This window comes from Arachis duranensis, chromosome 2 (genome assembly GCF_000817695.3).
Source record: "Arachis duranensis cultivar V14167 chromosome 2, aradu.V14167.gnm2.J7QH, whole genome shotgun sequence".
Taxonomy (NCBI): domain Eukaryota; kingdom Viridiplantae; phylum Streptophyta; class Magnoliopsida; order Fabales; family Fabaceae; genus Arachis; species Arachis duranensis.
This window is the reverse complement of record NC_029773.3, coordinates 92,186,132-92,205,386: the sequence shown is the minus strand read 5'-3', so window position 1 is coordinate 92,205,386 and position 19,255 is coordinate 92,186,132. Positions and strand designations below refer to the sequence as shown.

The window sequence follows — 19,255 nt, the reverse complement described above, 5'->3', positions numbered from 1 at the left end:
AGAAAATTAGAAATTAAAAATATATACAGTTTAATTATTATTAAGATTTTTATTACTGATGAATCATTGATAATTAAATATCTTTCTAAACTGTTAATGAGTTCAAAAACATGTTTCTCTTTTTTTTAATATATAATATAAGTTTCAGGTTAAAATTATAAAGTAAAGCTTCAACGATTTAGGGTTTGTATATACTTTTAGATTAATTGAATGCAGATATATAAAAATATTTACATAATTTTTTTAGATATTTGTCCCTTTTTATTTATTTTATACTTTTGTTTCTTCTAAGTCAAGAAATTAGAATCGAATTTTAAATTTTTAGATAAAAATTCTCAAAAATTTATGTTAATAAAAGATATATGAACAATTATATTTTTAACGATCCCAAAATTATAACTGAAAATCATTCCTAAATAATAATAATAATCTTAGAATTTTGACAAATTTAATTTAACATTAAAAATTACATCTTTGAAACCATATTAAAATTAAAATTTGAGGAGTTTAACTCAATTTCAAAGATTTATTCAAGAAACAAAAGATGCTTCACATTTAATTTATAAACTATCTAGAAGTCATATTTTAAAAAAATATGAGACTCATGATACACCGTGTTAAAAAATATAACTATTCCTATTAATTTAACTTTTTGAAACAAATAATTTTATAATATATCAGAGCTTTTATAATTAAAAATTGGAAATCAATCTTTATTGACCTTAACAAAAATTACCATAAAAAAACCAATGCAAAATTACACAACATCCAAAAGAGAGGAAGAATATTTACCAAATAAGTATTATGCTATTGATCATATCTTTGAATGTCTGTGTTTCTATGATTTTTTAGAATCTATTTTGATGTAAAATAATTTATGTTAAACAATTTCTCTAAAATGATTTTTGATAAAGAAAGTAACAAAATTTCAGTTTCTCTGAATCAATTCAAGGTGGTATTAATTTGAGGTAGTGGAATCCAAACAATGATGTCACATGGGAAAAATCAGTTCTACCCCTTTAGCTTGAAATTCGTTTTTGGCATGCTCTGTAATAAAAATATTAATCGTACACTAAAATTAAATATATATTAATGTAATTATCAGTTTATTTGTATATAAATATATATATAATTTAATTTATTTTTAATATATATTTATATTTTAACATATATTTTATACAAATAACTAATTTTAATATATACATAACATAGTCGACTCAATAACACACACTGTATTTTTGGAACATTTAATGTAAAACTTTTAACATACTCTTTCATATCCAAAACAAAAATTTTGAAATGTAAAGCCTGTAAGACTGGACTTTTATAAATGGTCTAATATAAAAGATAAAATATGATCATGTATCATATCATTTCAAGTTAATCGGATATATTTAATTCAAATCTAAAAATTAGTTCATAAAAATATTTTTTTCAATGAATTCTAAATACTGTAATAATGGTCACTTCCTATAAATAATGTGAGATTCTAATTTTTTTTAGTAATTCTCTCAAAATAAAATCAAATAAATATATAGAGAGACATAAATAGAAAGAAAGACAAATATTTTGTCATAACTTTAGGAAATATAAAAAATATAAAAAATTCTATTGAGACAAAAAATTGTATTTATATTCCCATCTCTACAATCAATTTTTTTTGTTTTATTATATCTATAGCCTAAAAATACATATCTATTTAAAAATAAAGGCAAACATAAAAACAGAAAAAAAAATTATATCATATCTAAGACTGTATTTGTCAACTTTGTCCATAAAAAAAAAAAGGAGTAGATATAACATAGGCAATTAGGCACAAGCTTTGAGACATTTTCCAAATACACACTAATGACACTATAATAAATAATACACAGAAGAGACGATGTTTTTTTTAATTTTAATTTTTTTTTCTTTGGGACCGTATGGGCTGGCCCTAAAAATAAAAGAAATGGATTTGGTGAATTAATTTTCACACTTCTCACTTGTGTTGTCTGAGTTCTCACCCATTAAGGCAAAGGCATGCGTTGTGGTGGGGGCTACACATAAAGGGATGTGGGGCCCACAATATCAATGTAAATATTTCTATACCCTTTTGTGGGCCCACATTGGATCAGAAAGGCCCCCTGGGCCCCTCAAGAAAAATTCAAAAAAAAGAAAAAAGAAAATGAATTTGTTGTTCCATTCCCAAGTTCCTATTTGTCAACCATGCTTGCTTTTATTCCTCATCACTTAATGGTTTCAATAGGAATTAGCATGCTCTCTTCTTCTTCTTCTTGTTCTTCTTTTGTGAGTTATTATTGTTGGGTGTACTACAAAGTGTAACAAAAGCGTTGCAGAGAATGGTGATGGAATTGGTTAAGTGGCACGTGTCACGTGATGCTTGTGTAACCCTTTCTCTTTAGGGGTGGATCTAGAGTATAGGACTCTAGTTGTGGGACCATCCCCACAGGAGGCCCAATATATTGTAGCATGGTCCACTAGGCCCCATATCTCCATTTCCTTATTTCTCATTAAAAAAAATAAAAATTTATTATCTTTTTAATATTTTAAGAATTTAATTTTAATATATTATCGATATAAAATCATTTTACGCATGCATTCAATCACATAATATCATATTAGTAAAAATAATTACCTTTTATATTAACTGTGTGAAAAAAATGATTGTAATTATACGACTGTGTAAAATATTTTTTATTGTCAGTACATAAAAATTAAATTATATTTTTAATATAAAAATTTAAAAATTTAAAATGAATAGAATCTCATTTTAGGCGATTTTGACATATTTAAAAAATATTAACAGAGTCCAATTAGAAAAGGATCAAATAAAAGGTAGACAAATAAAAAATATAAAAAATGAGTGAAACATACTATACAAAAAATTATCAATGGAAGATCTATGTGTAAAATAATTTTATTGCAAATATAAAATATAATAGATCACAATAATATCATTATATCTATGTATTCAATCAAACTTAGTAAGATAAATCTTTATTGTTATCATAATATATATAAGAACTAATTTTAACATTTATTTTTTTGAAAAAATAAATAAAAATATTATATACATATAAAAAACCATTAATTAATCAATCATAATATTTAATATAATTATATATTTCATATATATATTTTATACAAATGATTAATTTTAAGTGTATTCATAGCATGTTTGAATTTATACAAATAATTAATTTTAAGTGTATTGATAGCATGTTTGAAATTAAATAAGCTAGGTGTTGATTGAAGTTTTGTGGGTAAACATTTAGAAGTAGCTTTACAACGAATTGAAGAACATCTCAAATTTGACTTGCCTTTTAAAGTAATGGGAGTGCATGCGTTAATATACGGACTAATAGGACACACAATGAATGCATGTACCAACACATGATGATAATAAATTAATAATAATAGTCATAATAAATAATAAAAAAACACTAACTAACAAATAATACATCAACGTCCACCTATAAAGTCCGCCACATTGAGAGGTCTTAAATTATTTTTCGTTCCTTAACCTGAACATACTCTTTAAGTGATGATGAATGCAAACGTAACTATTATTATTACTTTTCAAAGAGTAATGTACAAAACAACAAAGAATTTAGAATGTGATAAAATTCATGTGTATGTGAAGCCTTGCATGTGATGGACACTAGCTAGCTAGTACTACTTAGTTGAGGGCTAATATATATGCTTATGTGGTTGATTAAGACATTTATATTCCGTCCATAAATAATTAGTATTAATATAAGTCATATATATGTATGCGTAATAATATGTTATTAATATTTCAAATTAACATAAAATAAAAATAAAAGTATTATGTATACACTAAAATTTAATTATTAAATTAATTATTATTATATATATAATATGTATTTTATATTTTAGTATGTATTTATATTAATAACTATTTTTATTATAAAAAGTTATCAATATAGCGACACTAAATTTGAAACAGGTGCTAATCATTAGCGATTGATTTTAGCAATCGATTTTTAACCAAGGCTATCAAATCCTCACTAAATAATATCGGTTGTTAACAAACATCGGTTACTAAATGGCGATTAAGTTTTTCGTCGCTAAATTAGAAATTAGTGACGGATTTAGTGTAATTTTTTTATATAGAAAAAATCGATCAATTGCTAAATCGTTTGTTATTAACAATTAATTTTATTGGTCGCTAAAATCATCCGTCGTTATTCTGATAATTTTTTGTAGTATTTAAAGACTAGTTTAAATTAAAAAAAAAAAGATAGATGTTGAATTTAAAATGATGATGCCTATCCACAGCAAGTATGACAGATAGCATTTTCATAAAACAGTTCAAAATTTTAAGGTGCAATGAACATGCACATAAATTATATGTATATATACTCTTGGGTTTAATTAAATAAATCCTATCTTTCTTATTCACCCAGCCATGCAAATTTTACCTTGAACATTTCAAAGTTTTACACCCGTAGTTAGCTAGATAAGAATACAATGTAACGTGTTTATCAATTAAACAATGGGAATAATAAATTAATTAATTACTTATATACACTATTATAAAGAAATTTAATTAATATAATATATATAGTTACTAGAATTTATACGCATCCGCGTGTAGATTTTGTCACACAAAGGGACACTTATCACTTATGTGGGTGTCAAAAATGGAGACTAATGAAATGTCACAATCCATGGCCTAACTTTTGAAGATTGAAGTCAATTGGTTGAGGACTCAATAGAAGACCTATTATTATAGCTCTCCCATCATCACCACCAATCAAGCATTGCCCATATGCCAAGTCATGACAAATCAAACTTCGTAATTTCATTATATATGCCTTCTCAAAATGATTCACATTATAAAATCAAATAATAGTAATCCCAATAAAAATTAAAAGATAATTATTAATTAGTTTATTTGATTCTTCATTGGTTAACATAGTATTTTTTAAGTGTAAACTATGCTTATGTCCTTTGCTTCTTGGATCTTAGGTGATATTACCTATGATACTATTTTATTTAAAAAAAGGAATATATGAATGTTGTGTGTTTTATGATCTAAATCTAATATAATATTAATATATATATTTAAAAATATGAGTATTTGTGCAATTATTTTTGAAAGAATATCAATGTCTTTTGTCTTGTTTAATGCTTAAATATAATATTTGAAGAGTGTTAAAAGACAATAAATTTTGTGATTTGTAATAATTAATTAGTTATTATTAGTATTTTAATGGTGTCAGATTATTTATTTTTTTACTGGTTAAATACTGGTCAAATTTTAATAAAAATACTGACTTTCTAGACTTTTTTATAATATTTAAAAAATTTAACTATGAAACCAATTTTTTTTAATTTTAAATTATAAATTATAAATTCAAAATCCTAAATTTTAACTCTGAACTCAAAATTCTCTAAAAAATAAAGTTAAAATAAATTTACAATAAAAGTAACTAATATTGACAATTAAAAGTTAGCATCCTATATTTTTATTTTTAAAATAGTAAGTAAATATGTATGTTGATGGAGTAGTAGTTGAAACAAGTAAAATTTTGTCCTAGTGTGAGAAAAGAGACGTGAAGTGAAGAATTTTCACCTAAAAGTTGATTTGCTTTTTCATCCTATGCTGTAGTGAATATGACATTTGATAAATATAGAATCAGAAAAATGGGTATTCGGTGAACGTTAAAATGAACTCAAAAGGCAACGATATATAAGTCAAAAACTAAACTTTATCAATCATGGTGAACTGTTATTAGTACTTTAATTAATTAATAATAATCACACTACTAGAGTTTCATTATGTCCTTTTCTGTGAGAAAGATATACATAGGAGGTGGAGACATGTGTCACACTTAAATAGATTCTTATTAGTGTTGTAATTATTATTATTTGTAGAATGATTATTATCCATTCGTCATGTATATCTGATATCTCCTTTAATTAACAAAACATCATGCTTTGTGTGGAAGCAAAGCAAATAGAATTAACGAGGTATTATAGAAAAGATAAGGATAAATCCAGCTACTAGGTATGATTGAGGAAGACAAATTAATAATAATAAATATATAAAGGGATAAAGTGAGATTAAAAAAAAAAATTACTGCTACTTGGATTTGGGAGTAATTCAAAAATTCTAATATGTATTTTGCTGTGTATGAAATTAACCTGATGTTTTGTATGTGCTTAAGATGCACCACAAAACACTTAAATAAATAATAGTACATTATTATTGTAGTTTGCATCTTCAAATATCTTTAAATTAATTCTTATATTATAGTTCATTGAAAATGTTACTTTTCATTGTTTATCTAAACAAAAGTAAATAAACAAATAGTTTTTTTTTTGGTATTAAAATAAACAAATAGCTAATAATGAGACAATATTTATTAGTCCAATAGTATATATATAAGTAGTAAGTCATTTATTTTTTTTTATACTTTTTTGTTGGACTGGATATTTTTTCAGTTTCTAAGTGAGTGCTTTTTTTCTTTTGCTCAGGTGTAAGTATGTTTTGGGCTGAAACTTGAAACCGGCCCTATCTATTAAACAGTCTATACAAGTCAAAAAAAAAAAGAGTCCATATATTAAACAAATAAGTGAGCTACCTAATTAACTAATCTAAATTGATTTTTTAACTTGATAAATTAAAAAATTAATTCGTCATAAATTTGATTTAAATGTATAGAAATTACATGTATATTTAAATCGAACTCATAACAATTATTTAAGTAAATAAGTGAATTAATTAATTAATTAATATAAATTAACTTTAAAGAATTAATTCGTTGTAAATTTGATTTAAATGTATACAAGTTATTATTCGAATTCTCAAGGCATTGAACTCACACTCTTAGGAGAATAATAAACATATAATTTAATTAAGTTGAGTTGGTCTAGTGGTTAGTTCACTAGTTCGCTTAAGCAAGTATTGGGAGTTCAAATTTTGCCTTGTACATGCAGCAACTTATTAGTCAACAACAAATAGAGCTCAGCTGCAGCGGATTAGTCCTTGACCTATCGAGTTGAGGGATATCGTGAAAAACAGTAAAATAAATAAACATATAACTCCAAGGGAAGGGGATGAAGCCTTCATTCACTATAGGACCTTAAAACTGAAGCTTTCTACACATAATTTATGAACTACAAAAGGCACAACACGATCCAAATTCGGAACCAAAAACTACATTCATTCATAATATTACAGTTTAGCGATAAATATTCATCATAACAAATTAAACAACTTTCAATTACACGCATAAAACCCTAATTTTCTAACAAGTTGCTGCAATCAATCATCGAGAAACTTCCTCAGAAGCTTCTTGATTTCTTCACTTCGAGCTTTAGCACGAGCCTGCTGTGGGCCTATATTCGCCATTGATAGGTATGCTCCGGCGCCCACCAGCGACGCTCCCGTCACAAACACGGCGGCGCTCGCCACCACTTGCTTCCGCGTCGGTGGGTACGACCACAACACCATTTCATACATCGCCTCCCATCCCTTAGTTAATTCAAAGTATTTTAAGTATTTTTCCGAAGAATGAAAATAGGCCCAATAACTAAACAGTAAGGCCCATAAAATAGAAAAAGGCCCAGCCCAAAGCCCAATCAACAAAAATTCCTACAAAACCCTACTTTCGAGTTTATAATTTCTCCCTGAAACCCTAACAAGTAACAATCCCCTTTCCTATATTCTTCTTCTTCTCCTCTCCCTAACTCGCTGCACGAACTCACTGAGTGAAACACAGAATGGGGCGAGTTCGCACAAAAACGGTGAAAAAATCCTCGAGGCAAGTGATCGAGAGGTACTACTCCAAAATGACGCTGGATTTTCACACGAACAAGAAGGTTCTAGAAGAAGTAGCGCTAATCCCATCGAAGAGGCTCCGAAACAAGATCGCAGGGTTCTCAACGCACCTGATGAAGAGGATCCAGAAAGGACCGGTTCGTGGAATCTCGCTGAAGCTGCAGGAAGAGGAGAGAGAGAGGCGCATGGATTTCGTTCCAGAAGTTTCCGCCATTAATGTCGATAGCATCGAGGTCGATAATTCCGTTTGGCCGCGGTGGTTTTGCTGGCGGCGCTGGTAGGAGGTTCTGAATTTTGATAATGGTGGTTGTGTCGTTTTCGTTGTTATTTTTGTCGTTTTATTTATCATTCGGACTTTAATACTTTATATTGTTAAAACTCTTGAATGCGTTTCTGAATGGAATTAATTTTTGTTTCGGTTAAATTGTTAGTGCCATCAGTGTGTTATGTATTGCATTGGGAGAGAATATTACAATGCTGCACTATTGCATATTGGTGATTTTAGTAGCTTTTAGCTGAGTTTTTATTATATTTACTTATTAGAATTATGATTTTATGTTAGAAGGGAATGTTCTTTTTGTTAAAGTTAAGGTAGATTAATCTTGGTGCAGTAAGGATAAGAATGAGGCTAGTTATTACTTTATTTATTTATTTTTGGGTAACTAAGAATATAGTAACTATTTTTGGGCGAAATTTAGGTTCAATTAATTTTATAATTTCGTAATTTCATGTGAAATTGATAGCTGACAGTATAGATGATTTGTTATTCATGTATGAACATGGCTAATCATGTTAAGTAGTTTTTATGAAGAGTCGTTTTTATGCGAAAGATGATAATTGAGAGTCTACAATTCAGTCAAATACATCAAACTATATCATCTTTTCACAGTATCATCTTTTCACAGGTCACTACATAAACATAAATTATATCATCTTTTCCTTGCTTGCATGGTTTAAACTTAAAAGCACAAAGATGAATACAGGGGATTAGTTTCACGAATTAACATGTCTCTTTTAGCCGATACCATAATAGACCAAGAATGTTTGTTTAACCAAAAAAATAAAGGATATGTTTGGGATGACAAATAGCTATTTGCATAATTCATTCAGCTGCATAAACAAAACATAATCAACGAAGACTTTACATAATACGCCATACGGTAATTCCTGAAATATCCCCTGTTTTCTTGATAAAAATTCTCCCCAAGGGTGAAATTGGGCTTCAATGGGATTGAGGCCCAAAAGGAGTCCTAAACCTCCATTGTTCCATTTTAATGGTTTTATGTAATTGGAGCTTGAAGGTCCAGCAAAAATTGAAGGAGTTGCGCACATTATGACATGTATTAATGCCCAAGAATTTTTAAATGTAACAAATATATGATTAATTTGTTGATAATATAATTTTTTACTAATAGTTTAAGCATGCTTGAACCTCTTCATAATATGAATGTGGTGTACTTTAAGATAAGAGCATATGTAATTTCTAACTAATGAACAAATTAAATTCAGAAATTATGTAAAATCTTCATCTGACTGTACGAGATAAACTATAGTCTGATTGACACTACTGTTTTAGTATTATGTATTGTATTTACAAAAAATAAAACAAGATCAATGAATATTTACCAGCATGAGGATAAATTGAATAAACCAATAGCTACTATACATATATAGTCAATAAGTGAAAAATAACACAGTAGTCAATTGAATAAACCAATCTTCCTCAATATGTTGCATTGAATATCTTTGAAGTACATGACAGAATAGTTGGGTTAAAGTACCCAATGGTCTTGGATAAATTTAATATGAAACTTGAAAAATAAGATTGCGTGCACCCCGTATATATGTGTGTACATGAACGTAACTTGTGGCAGGTTAGGTAGGTAGAAAGTATGAAAGAATTTGCATGATCCGTAACATTCCATAAAAACATTACACTATACACAGACCAACATGAATTCAAATTCAATAATATAACGTACTCTCATGGACCTAGAAGCAACCTTAAAGTGCAGTTAATTTTGTAGTCTAAGTTATCTACTATACATAAATTTCATTTTATTTTACTTTTTATTAATTGTTTGAGAAACTAATCTACGTGTCACGTGAAACGGTGGATATATTGGAATCTGAAAAATATTTTGGTGATTATATAGTCACAGTATTTAATAGTGACAGCATTGAAGGAATTTTCACCGGAAAGTGCAACATTGTTTCTACATATGCGGTTCACTTAATAAATAATTTTCAAATATTAATGTTATTATACGAGCAATTTACCCCATTAAACTAAATGCAACGTTATTATACGAGCAATTTTCAATATTATCTGAATGTTCTAAATTAGAAAATACAACGCCAAAATTTCAAATCACATTTCTATATAAATCGAAGCATATTCATTCGATTTGCTATTATTTTAACCACACACTTAAATTGAATCCACTTGATTCGATTTTTGTTCAGCAACGTTTTTCACCTAATTCGAATCCATTGGATTCGATTTATATAGAAATGTGTTTTAAAACTTTGACGTTGTATTTTTTAGTTGGGGACATTCAGGTAATATTGGTATCCATTTGGTTTAATGAGGTGAATTGTCCCTTATTATATTATATGGTTAGTAACCAACTTTTAGATTAGTCGAATAGTTAGTTTACAACAACCCAATAAAAATTCTGTTTTGTTTAAATTCTGAGATTTAAATTCTGTTTTGTTTTACAACAGCCCAATAAGAATTAACTCGTCATAACCAGATATCTTAAACCCTAAAATATTTTGTTTCCACCATTTTAAAAATATTTTGTTTTTTAATAAAATTTGAGTTTAATTTTAATGCATTAAAAGTGTAAATCGTTTTATACAGTCTTACAATTATATTTTTTTTATGACCATTTATGCGGTCGATGTAAAAAATAATTATTTTTATTAATGTAATATTACGTAATTGGATGTACATATAAAATTATTTTATACGAACAGTATATCAAAATTAAATTTATAAAATTATATTAACAAATTTAAATATCCTAAAATAATGCATTACCTTCTAGAGTTATCCCATCCAAAATAAACACAACCTTAGTAGAAAGCAGCAAAATATATTGAAAAAACTTGAATGGGTGTATTAATAGATTGCAGAGAAGTGTGTATAGTTGGCACATGAATGCATGAGTAGTAGAATTGAAATGCATATACACTTTCTCTCACCAGTCATCTCCATAATTTTTAGAGGCTAATATATAGGCATGCAACTTAATGCTTCCCATGCATTTCAATGAGAGGAGGTTGAGAATTTAATTCAAAGTTTCATCAATAGGGTATTATAATTTATGGTTTCAATCTGCTTGGTCTGTGTAAAAAATATGTTTAGGATGATCAGAATTTCTTTCTTTCTTTCTTCTTAAAAAAATAATAATTATTTTTATGTTATTATTATAGCCCATATGGACTCTTTGTGGTAGAATTAATTTTGCATTTGACTATCTCAGGAATAGACCAGGTGACTATTGAGGGCCTAAATTCTTAATAACAAAATAATGATAATATTTCAAGTTTTATACAAAATAATTTTCGCCAGGACAGCATGGTATGTATAATATTAAATATGTCCATGTTAATACCAAAAAAATGTTTCCATTAAAAATACGTAGTAAATTGATTTAAAATATTATTTATTTGTTAACATAAATCTTTAGTTAATATTTAAATTTTGTATCCAAATCTAAATGTATAAATAAATTAGGTAACTAATTTTAAATATTTAATTTTCAATATTAGAAAAATCTAAAAATATTTGTTTTAAAATCCGTTGCTAATAAAAAAATCAATCAATTTGGTGAAATTATTTTTTATCTTAAATTTTAAATTTTAATCATAAACTATAAATCTTCCAAAAAATAAAATTTAAAATATAATTTTGTAATAAAAAAATTAACTAATAGTGGCTAATAATTAAAAGTTAATTTCATGTACTTATTCAAACGAATTCTCAATGTTGAACACTGAAGTTTCTCATGTTCTCATCCTGTTGCTTGTGAGTTGTGACTTTAATTTGTATGGTACTATATGAATGTTAATTAATTATACTAATGAATAAATCAGGCAACTACTTCTGTTAATTAATTAAGAGTCACTTCTTTCAAAGTTCCATCTACCAAATTGTTCATTCTCATTAATTATTTTCATTAACAAAGGTATAGAAGGGTAGATAATTTTCAATGTCTTACATAAATTAAACTCCTTTATGTGGCAAGATGAAGAATAATTCTCCATCTACCAACTCTACAAATGGAAAAAGACGAAAACAAAGTGAGTTAAAAATAAGTATTATTATTCACAAAAACAAATTTAGAATTATTAGATTAAAGCCCGCATGTTTGACTTTTGGTGGTCCAATAATATTCTTTTGGCGTTCGTTGACCAAACGTTTTACAGTTTGGTAGGTGAGTACAATGTCTATGCTTATATAGGAAAATATAATTAAGTTAACTAAACCAAAATGGGAAATATAATTATGGAGTTGTGTGAAATTCTTAGCCATTACATGGCGTATTTTGATAAATTAGTGATATAATTATTGGTAGAAGGAAGAAAGAAAGATGTTTATATTTGACTTATAACCCTCCGAGTTTTAACCTACATAGCTTGTTCAAACATGTACAAAATTATGGACCTAAATCTAGTTTGAGTAGCAATATCATTATAATCAATATTTATAAAAAAAATTCATTATTGATCACTAAAATCTGTTAATAATAAATATAAAACAACTAATTTTAATTATTGATAAATATATTAACTATTATTTTTATTGTTACTGTAGATAAAATAAATTACCGGTTATTTTCACTATAAGAAAAGAGAGTTATTTTAATATTATTTTTCTTAACAGCAATAATTAATATAAAAATTAATATATATTTTTGACAAATATCACAAATATCAAATTCTCTATGTTTTCTTGATGAATAATTTGATCATAGAAAATTACTCCTCAATTTTGACACTAATTTATTTTCAATTTACTCCACTATTCCTCTTCTTCTTTGGGCTCCGTCAATTTTGGCTCTCGGTCATACTATTTATTCTTTATCTTCAAAATCTTAGTTTATTCTTCAGTTTCAATATCTCATCTCATTCTTTGTTAAAAAATTTTGTTAAAAATTTTTTATGATCAATAAATGTCAAAATAAATAATATTTTTAACGGTTAATAAATATCACAGAAAATATATTCTCAAATTTTTTTAACAAATTATTTTTGACAGCCAATATTTATTAAAATAAAATTTAATTTTTTTGACAATTATTTATAATTAAAAATATTATTTTTGACAACATTTTTATTAATATATTTTCATAGTTAAAATAGTGTTAAAATTTATTTTTTTCTGACAAATTTTAATTTTTTTATATATAAAACTCTAAAAAATAATATATATTGTTGCAGTGTTTTATTAAAAGTTTCTTTGGAGCTACTTGAGTAAGAGATTAACTTCAATATATTTTTCATATATTAATCCTTATTTCATCATATGTTGATGTCTTTTGTTGCATATTATAATGTTAAGATACATGCGGGATAGTATAGAGGCTATTTTATTACACATACATTGGTACAAAGCTAAGGCCTTATCTACAACAATATATACTATATTGTTACATTCAATTAATTAATTATACCAAGTAGCAACTACTATGAAAATTAAAATAAAATTTGAGCAAAAAAATACTTGGAACTTGAGTTCGATTGGTTATCCGTTAGTACATTTTTTTTCAATTACAATTCTTATTAGTCTGCGCATTAAAAATGTAAGGTGAGGTGAGCCAATTTATTGAGTATTTATTTCACGTTTTTTGTTGGTACATATTTATGAGTAGCAATACGTAAACTAACACGGATACTATATATGTGCATAAATGCCAACTTGGTTTGACAAGAACATACACTAATTAAATGGAATATAATAATTATTCTATCTTAGCCTATATCTTGTGGAGAAATTAAAGGGTTGATTCATCATATGAGTTATAAGTTAGGTTTATGTTAAATTAACATCTCATGATTGATTTATACTAGTGTATGTTTCTTGTGAAAAAGGAGAATATGCAATTATATATAACCATGCATTTGATTAAAAATAATGGCCAAATATATAATTAAAGGATAAGAATTTGATACTAGTTTTCAAATTCACTAATTTAAAAATTATTTAAATTTGTAATAAATCTGAATAAATAATTGTACAAATTTTTTTAATATTATTATTGTATCAAAACTTGTTCGTCTAGTTGGGTGACGAACGGGTCGGGTGAACAGGGTGCATATAAAATATGGGGGACTTGAATTCGGGGCGCTGGAGCGCGATTGGACTTCTTGTACTGATGTAAGAGGGTGAGCGAAGTAGCGATACGATCTCCCAAGTTGTTGCGATGAAATGGAAAGGAGCCATCTACAAAAGGGATTCCAACGCTCAAGTCAAAATCCGTACAAGACGGTAGTAAAAATGAGGGAATAGTGAAGTATGGGAGAGAGGCAGGTCTGTCTCCTTATATCTTCTGCGTCTAGGACGAGTCCCATTAGGACAAACTTGCTTCCAAAATTTTTTTCATCTCAGCTGTCATGTGCTTTGCTGGAGGAGAAGAAATATCCGAGTGTTTTCCTCGGTTCAGACGTCACGCATCCGTTGAGTCGGCCGCTCGGACCGGAGCATTGTGTCAGTTAGACCGGACCGGAACAAAATTAAACTTACTAAAATAATGTATAGTAATTAAGATGAATAATCTTTTTATTGTGTTTTTTTTTATTATTTAAAGATGATACTAGGGAGTGAAGAATATCCCAAAGTCCATTCTTAAGATTATTTAAAGTAAAGAGTTGATTTGAAGAGGCACATGAGGATATTGGTATAGAATGGTTAGGCAATCGCTCTCCACGAATTTAATTCCGTTATATTTTTGTTTCGACACAAAAATTCAATGGCTTTAAAGGTTTAGACAGACACCAATACTATTCCTCTTTCTCTCTGTTTGACTTTCTAACAGTGAGGGGGGCAAAATCTTCAATTTTCTTTAGCGTTCGATCAAGATTACAATAATTAATCTTATAATATAACTCATTTATCAAATTACTTTTTTACCTTAGTTTATGAACAATAAAAAAAATCTTGCAGTTCACAAATTTTATCCACCATAATACATAAATTTAATTTTAATTTTAATTTTTATCATAATAAAAACTAAAATTATAACAGAATTTATAGACCGCAAAATTTTTTTATTATTGTCATAGATTAAAATAAAAAAATAACTTAATACATCTTGTGTATATCCATTTAAAATATATCGTTTTATTATAATAAATATGTGCTTTAAAATTTCAGTATTTCAATAAATAAGAAGTTATTCATAAATGATAATATATCAAATTAAACATCTTTTATCTCGCAAGAATTTTTTTTTAGACTTTAAATTTTAGTATATCTTATGTTGAATTTTTTTTTCCAAAAATAATAATAATTATTATATTAAACTATAGATATTTTAGTCATAAAAATTATAATAATTATGTCATAAAATTATTTATTCTAAAAATTTAAATAAATGAAAATTATGTATAATTATATCTCTAACATCAATAATTAGCAATAGATATTCAATTATACATACTTCATAATCCACTCTAGTAATCATCATCAATTTTAAAACACTTGATAATAATTTAGATTGTTGTAATATAAAGAGTTTGATATGAGAAATGGAATGTACACGTGGTTTCCAATGGAAGACTATTTTGCACTTTTCGTTTTGTACGACGGACCATGCATTCATACACGTACATGTTCATCACTAAATTCACCATGCAAATTCTAGGAACATCTCTACCTACCCTACATTATCCATTTTTTCTCTTTCTTTTTTTATTTTATTTTATTTTTTCTTTTTAACACAATAAAGAGCTGAATTTTATGGATAAAAACAACAAGTATGAGTCATACTAAGGTGAACAATACTAAAGACTAAGCATGTTTGCAGCATCAAAAAATAATTTATTTTAATAATTAATTTTAATATATACATAATATAATCATTACACGGTAATACCATATAATCAAACAAGTGTCTAAGTACTTACAACAACCCTAAATATACACACATTATAAGATTCTGGAGTTTTTTTATATTTACAAATTAAATTACCTCTTTAATTTACTTCCATTTTTTTGTTTCCTTAGTAAAAATCAAAGGGAACAAAATATTAACGACCAATTTTGTTTGTTGTTGTAACTGAAATTTTAAATTTTTTTATCATAGAAGCTCTGAGTAATATCATATTATAAAATTATTTTTTAAAATGTTTAAATGAATAAAATAAGACCAATGATTATATCTATAATATTCAGAAATTCAAAGTTTTTTGTTTTAGAATTTCAATTGTGGAGTTGCATGTCAAGATTTTCAAATTATAGATGTTATTTGTTCGGATAATGTTTGAATCTTAGATATTGGACTTGGAATTATATTATGTCTAATTATAGGTGAAAATTCAGGTGCATTCGACTTCACATGAAGTTGATAGCTTAGAGCCGTTGGATAAAAATTTAGTCAAATCAGTCAAATCATTTAACGTCAGTTATCAACTTCACATGAAGTCGACTGCATCTGAGTTTATACCCTAATTATATTACTTTGATTCATATTTTTCTTTTTCTTATTAAGGTCACCTATAAACTGAAATTTATTAAACTGTAACTGATTTTAGTAGTTAAGTTGGGTTAGTCATCATAAGGATTAAATTTTCTTAACATTATTTCTAAACTAAAAGAAAATAAAGATGTAGTCGATCAGTTAAACCAACCTAATAATATACTTTATCTTACAACATTTTAATTAAGGTCTATATTCCTTTCAGTAAAAAATCCCTAGCCTTATTAATATTCCCAAAACTTGAACACCAAAAATTTGTCTTCAATTCATCGCCAAACAATACGTAGTAGTTCAACCAAAAGAAACTGTGCTAATGTAACCAAAAAATTTAGATTCAAATTTATATATATCAGCGAGTGGTTGTGTTAGAAATTATCCAAGTGAATATTATTTAATTTTAATGTAATATCCGTATGAAATAATTTTACATATACATTATTAATCATTTAGTATCACATCACAAAAAATATCTATTATTTTTATTGATTACATGAATGGTCATCCAAAAATACGGATATAATTGTATGATTATATAAAATACTTTATACTATTAGTGTATCAAAATTAAATTCATATATATAATTTTGAATAAAAAAAATGTCTATACCATCCTAAATATCACCCTAGCTAAGTTATCTCCTAGTTTTAAATAAAATAAAGAATCACTAGCATTTGATATATTGAAAAATATAAATTAAAAAAACTCAGTATATATAAATATATATGTATATATTATTTTATAAAATAAAATAAAAAATAAAATTACTAATTGAATAATTAAGTGGATAACATTATAAAATATATATGTGCCTTGGACTTGTGAAAGTATATAGCTAATATTTAACAAGACAATAAATACATATTTCAACCACTTATCTCATCAACCTTTGAGTATTTTAAGGTGAATTCATTTATTTTCAAGACAATCAAAGGGAGAAGTTATGACTACTTTTATTTTTTTGGGTTGGAAGCAACCCTATATATATATTCTCATAAATGGATGACCGATATTATTATTAAATATTTTGTACTTATCAAGCAATATTTAAAGAAGGATGGTATAGTAGCATATGCTTCGGGTGGCTCTCATTAAAGCTCCAACTCAATACACATTATTTCAATGCAGCTTTTAATTTAATAAACAAAACCGGACTCATCAGTTTTGCATTGATACTATTATATTGACTTAATACTCAATTTAATTGCTAAATTTATACCTATATTTTAATTTAATTCTTAAAATTTTAATTATTTTTATTTAATTTTTAAATTTTATAAATATAATTCACATTAATTCTTAAAATAATTTTTGACATACAAACATTAATATAATGTTGATATAAACAACTAAATAGCACGTTAAAATTTGTGAAATAGTGTAATTTTAATTTTGATATTCAAATAAATAGTTAAAAAACACCGCCGGCCATATCACTTATTTTGAAAAATAAGTTTCAATAAACATTATTTACAGATGTCATATTAAAACTTGTAAAATGATACAGTTTTGATTTTAACGCTTAAATAAGTAGTAAAAAAATAATGCCGTATCACTTATTTTGGGAGAAAAAAATTTAATAAACACTACTTACGAGTGCCAAAACTAAAACGATATCATTTTATATAATCTAGCATAGCATCTAGCTATTTCTATTCTATTTTTTTTAAGTTTGATTGGTTGTTATTTGTTTTAATAAATTAAACCAACTTACCCTAGTGGAAGAACGTAAAAAGAATTTAACAATTGATCATATATTAAAAATTCGGCTTTAAAAAAAATATAATATGTCATTTGGGTTATTTGATAGCAGTTATAAATCTGCCGCTATAATAAAACACAGTATTTTGACAATTGACATTTTGCTGTGATTAACAATCATCGTTATCTACAAATAGGCTTAGTTACGTTTGTAGTAGCGTTTAGAACCGTCGCTAAAATAACCTACAGCAAAATATTGACTAACAGTGATTATTTCAGCGGTTATTATTAATTACCGCTAAAAGTTTTACCGTACCTTATCTTTGAGCTGATTGACATCCACTGCTATTTCACTTCATAACTGCCGCTAACTGCTGGATATAGTGTAATGAAAGATTTACATATACAAAATCGGGACTAAATTAAATATTATATCCTATTATATCCCCTATCTTTATTTAATAGTCCACGAATATTCTGAATAAAAGGCAGAAAACTACGTTTTTTATATATTTTTATTTATGTATTTGCGTTATTTTCATTCCTACTATTATACCTTGGTATATTTGTATTTATAATCATAAGATGTACTGCAGTTTCATAATTTCAGTTTGAACAACCAATAACAAATAATAATAGACTGAGTACATATGATGAGTTAAAAATTATAAATCAAGAAAAAAATTATCCTCAAAAATAAAATTCAAAATTAAAGTGATAATTGAAAAAAAAGCTTAATTATTTTCTTGTTTGACAGTATGCGTGAAACATTAGACATACAAAAACTGTTGGGAAATCACTTATATAAAAAGCTTAATCTAAGTGGTAAAAAACCAAAAATACGCAACCGTCGATTTCTTTTAGTTTAATTAATAATACGAAAATACATATTTGATAAAAAAAAAATTAACAAAAAAGGGGTTAAAAAGAGAGGATCAAGCCAAAAAGAGTAAATAATATTGATTCCTAATATCTATTTTTATTTTCTTATTTTATTAAGATAAAATAAATAATAAATTATTCGATAAAAATACA

At 26.3% G+C, this 19,255-nt stretch overlaps 2 protein-coding genes across 2 annotated transcripts; one reads left to right on the top strand and one right to left on the bottom strand.

Moving 5' to 3' along the window:
* Positions 1-7,115: 7,115 nt before the first annotated feature.
* Positions 7,116-7,551, bottom strand: LOC107476176 (uncharacterized). The gene has a single exon (XM_016095936.3). The coding sequence runs from the start codon at positions 7,493-7,495 to the stop codon at positions 7,298-7,300; it is 198 nt and encodes a 65-aa protein (XP_015951422.1). The 5' UTR covers positions 7,496-7,551; the 3' UTR covers positions 7,116-7,297.
* Positions 7,552-7,652: 101 nt separating this feature from the next.
* LOC107476314 (40S ribosomal protein S17) lies at positions 7,653-8,328 on the top strand. Its single transcript, XM_052257985.1, has 2 exons — positions 7,653-8,058; positions 8,245-8,328. The coding sequence occupies exons 1-2, from the start codon at positions 7,756-7,758 to the stop codon at positions 8,326-8,328; spliced, it is 387 nt and encodes a 128-aa protein (XP_052113945.1). The 5' UTR covers positions 7,653-7,755.
* Positions 8,329-19,255: the final 10,927 nt, after the last annotated feature.

What these genes read in the sequence shown, in the direction of transcription:
- LOC107476176 (XM_016095936.3), bottom strand. Translation starts at nt 7,495, where the DNA reads ATGTATGAAATGGTGTTGTGGTCGTACCCACCGACGCGGAAGCAAGTG.
- LOC107476314 (XM_052257985.1), top strand. Translation starts at nt 7,756, where the DNA reads ATGGGGCGAGTTCGCACAAAAACGGTGAAAAAATCCTCGAGGCAAGTG. An exon ending in GCATCGAGGTCGATAATTCC is followed by an intron (nt 8,059 to 8,244) that starts GTTTGGCCGCGG and finishes TTAAATTGTTAG; the next exon opens with TGCCATCAGTGTGTTATGTA.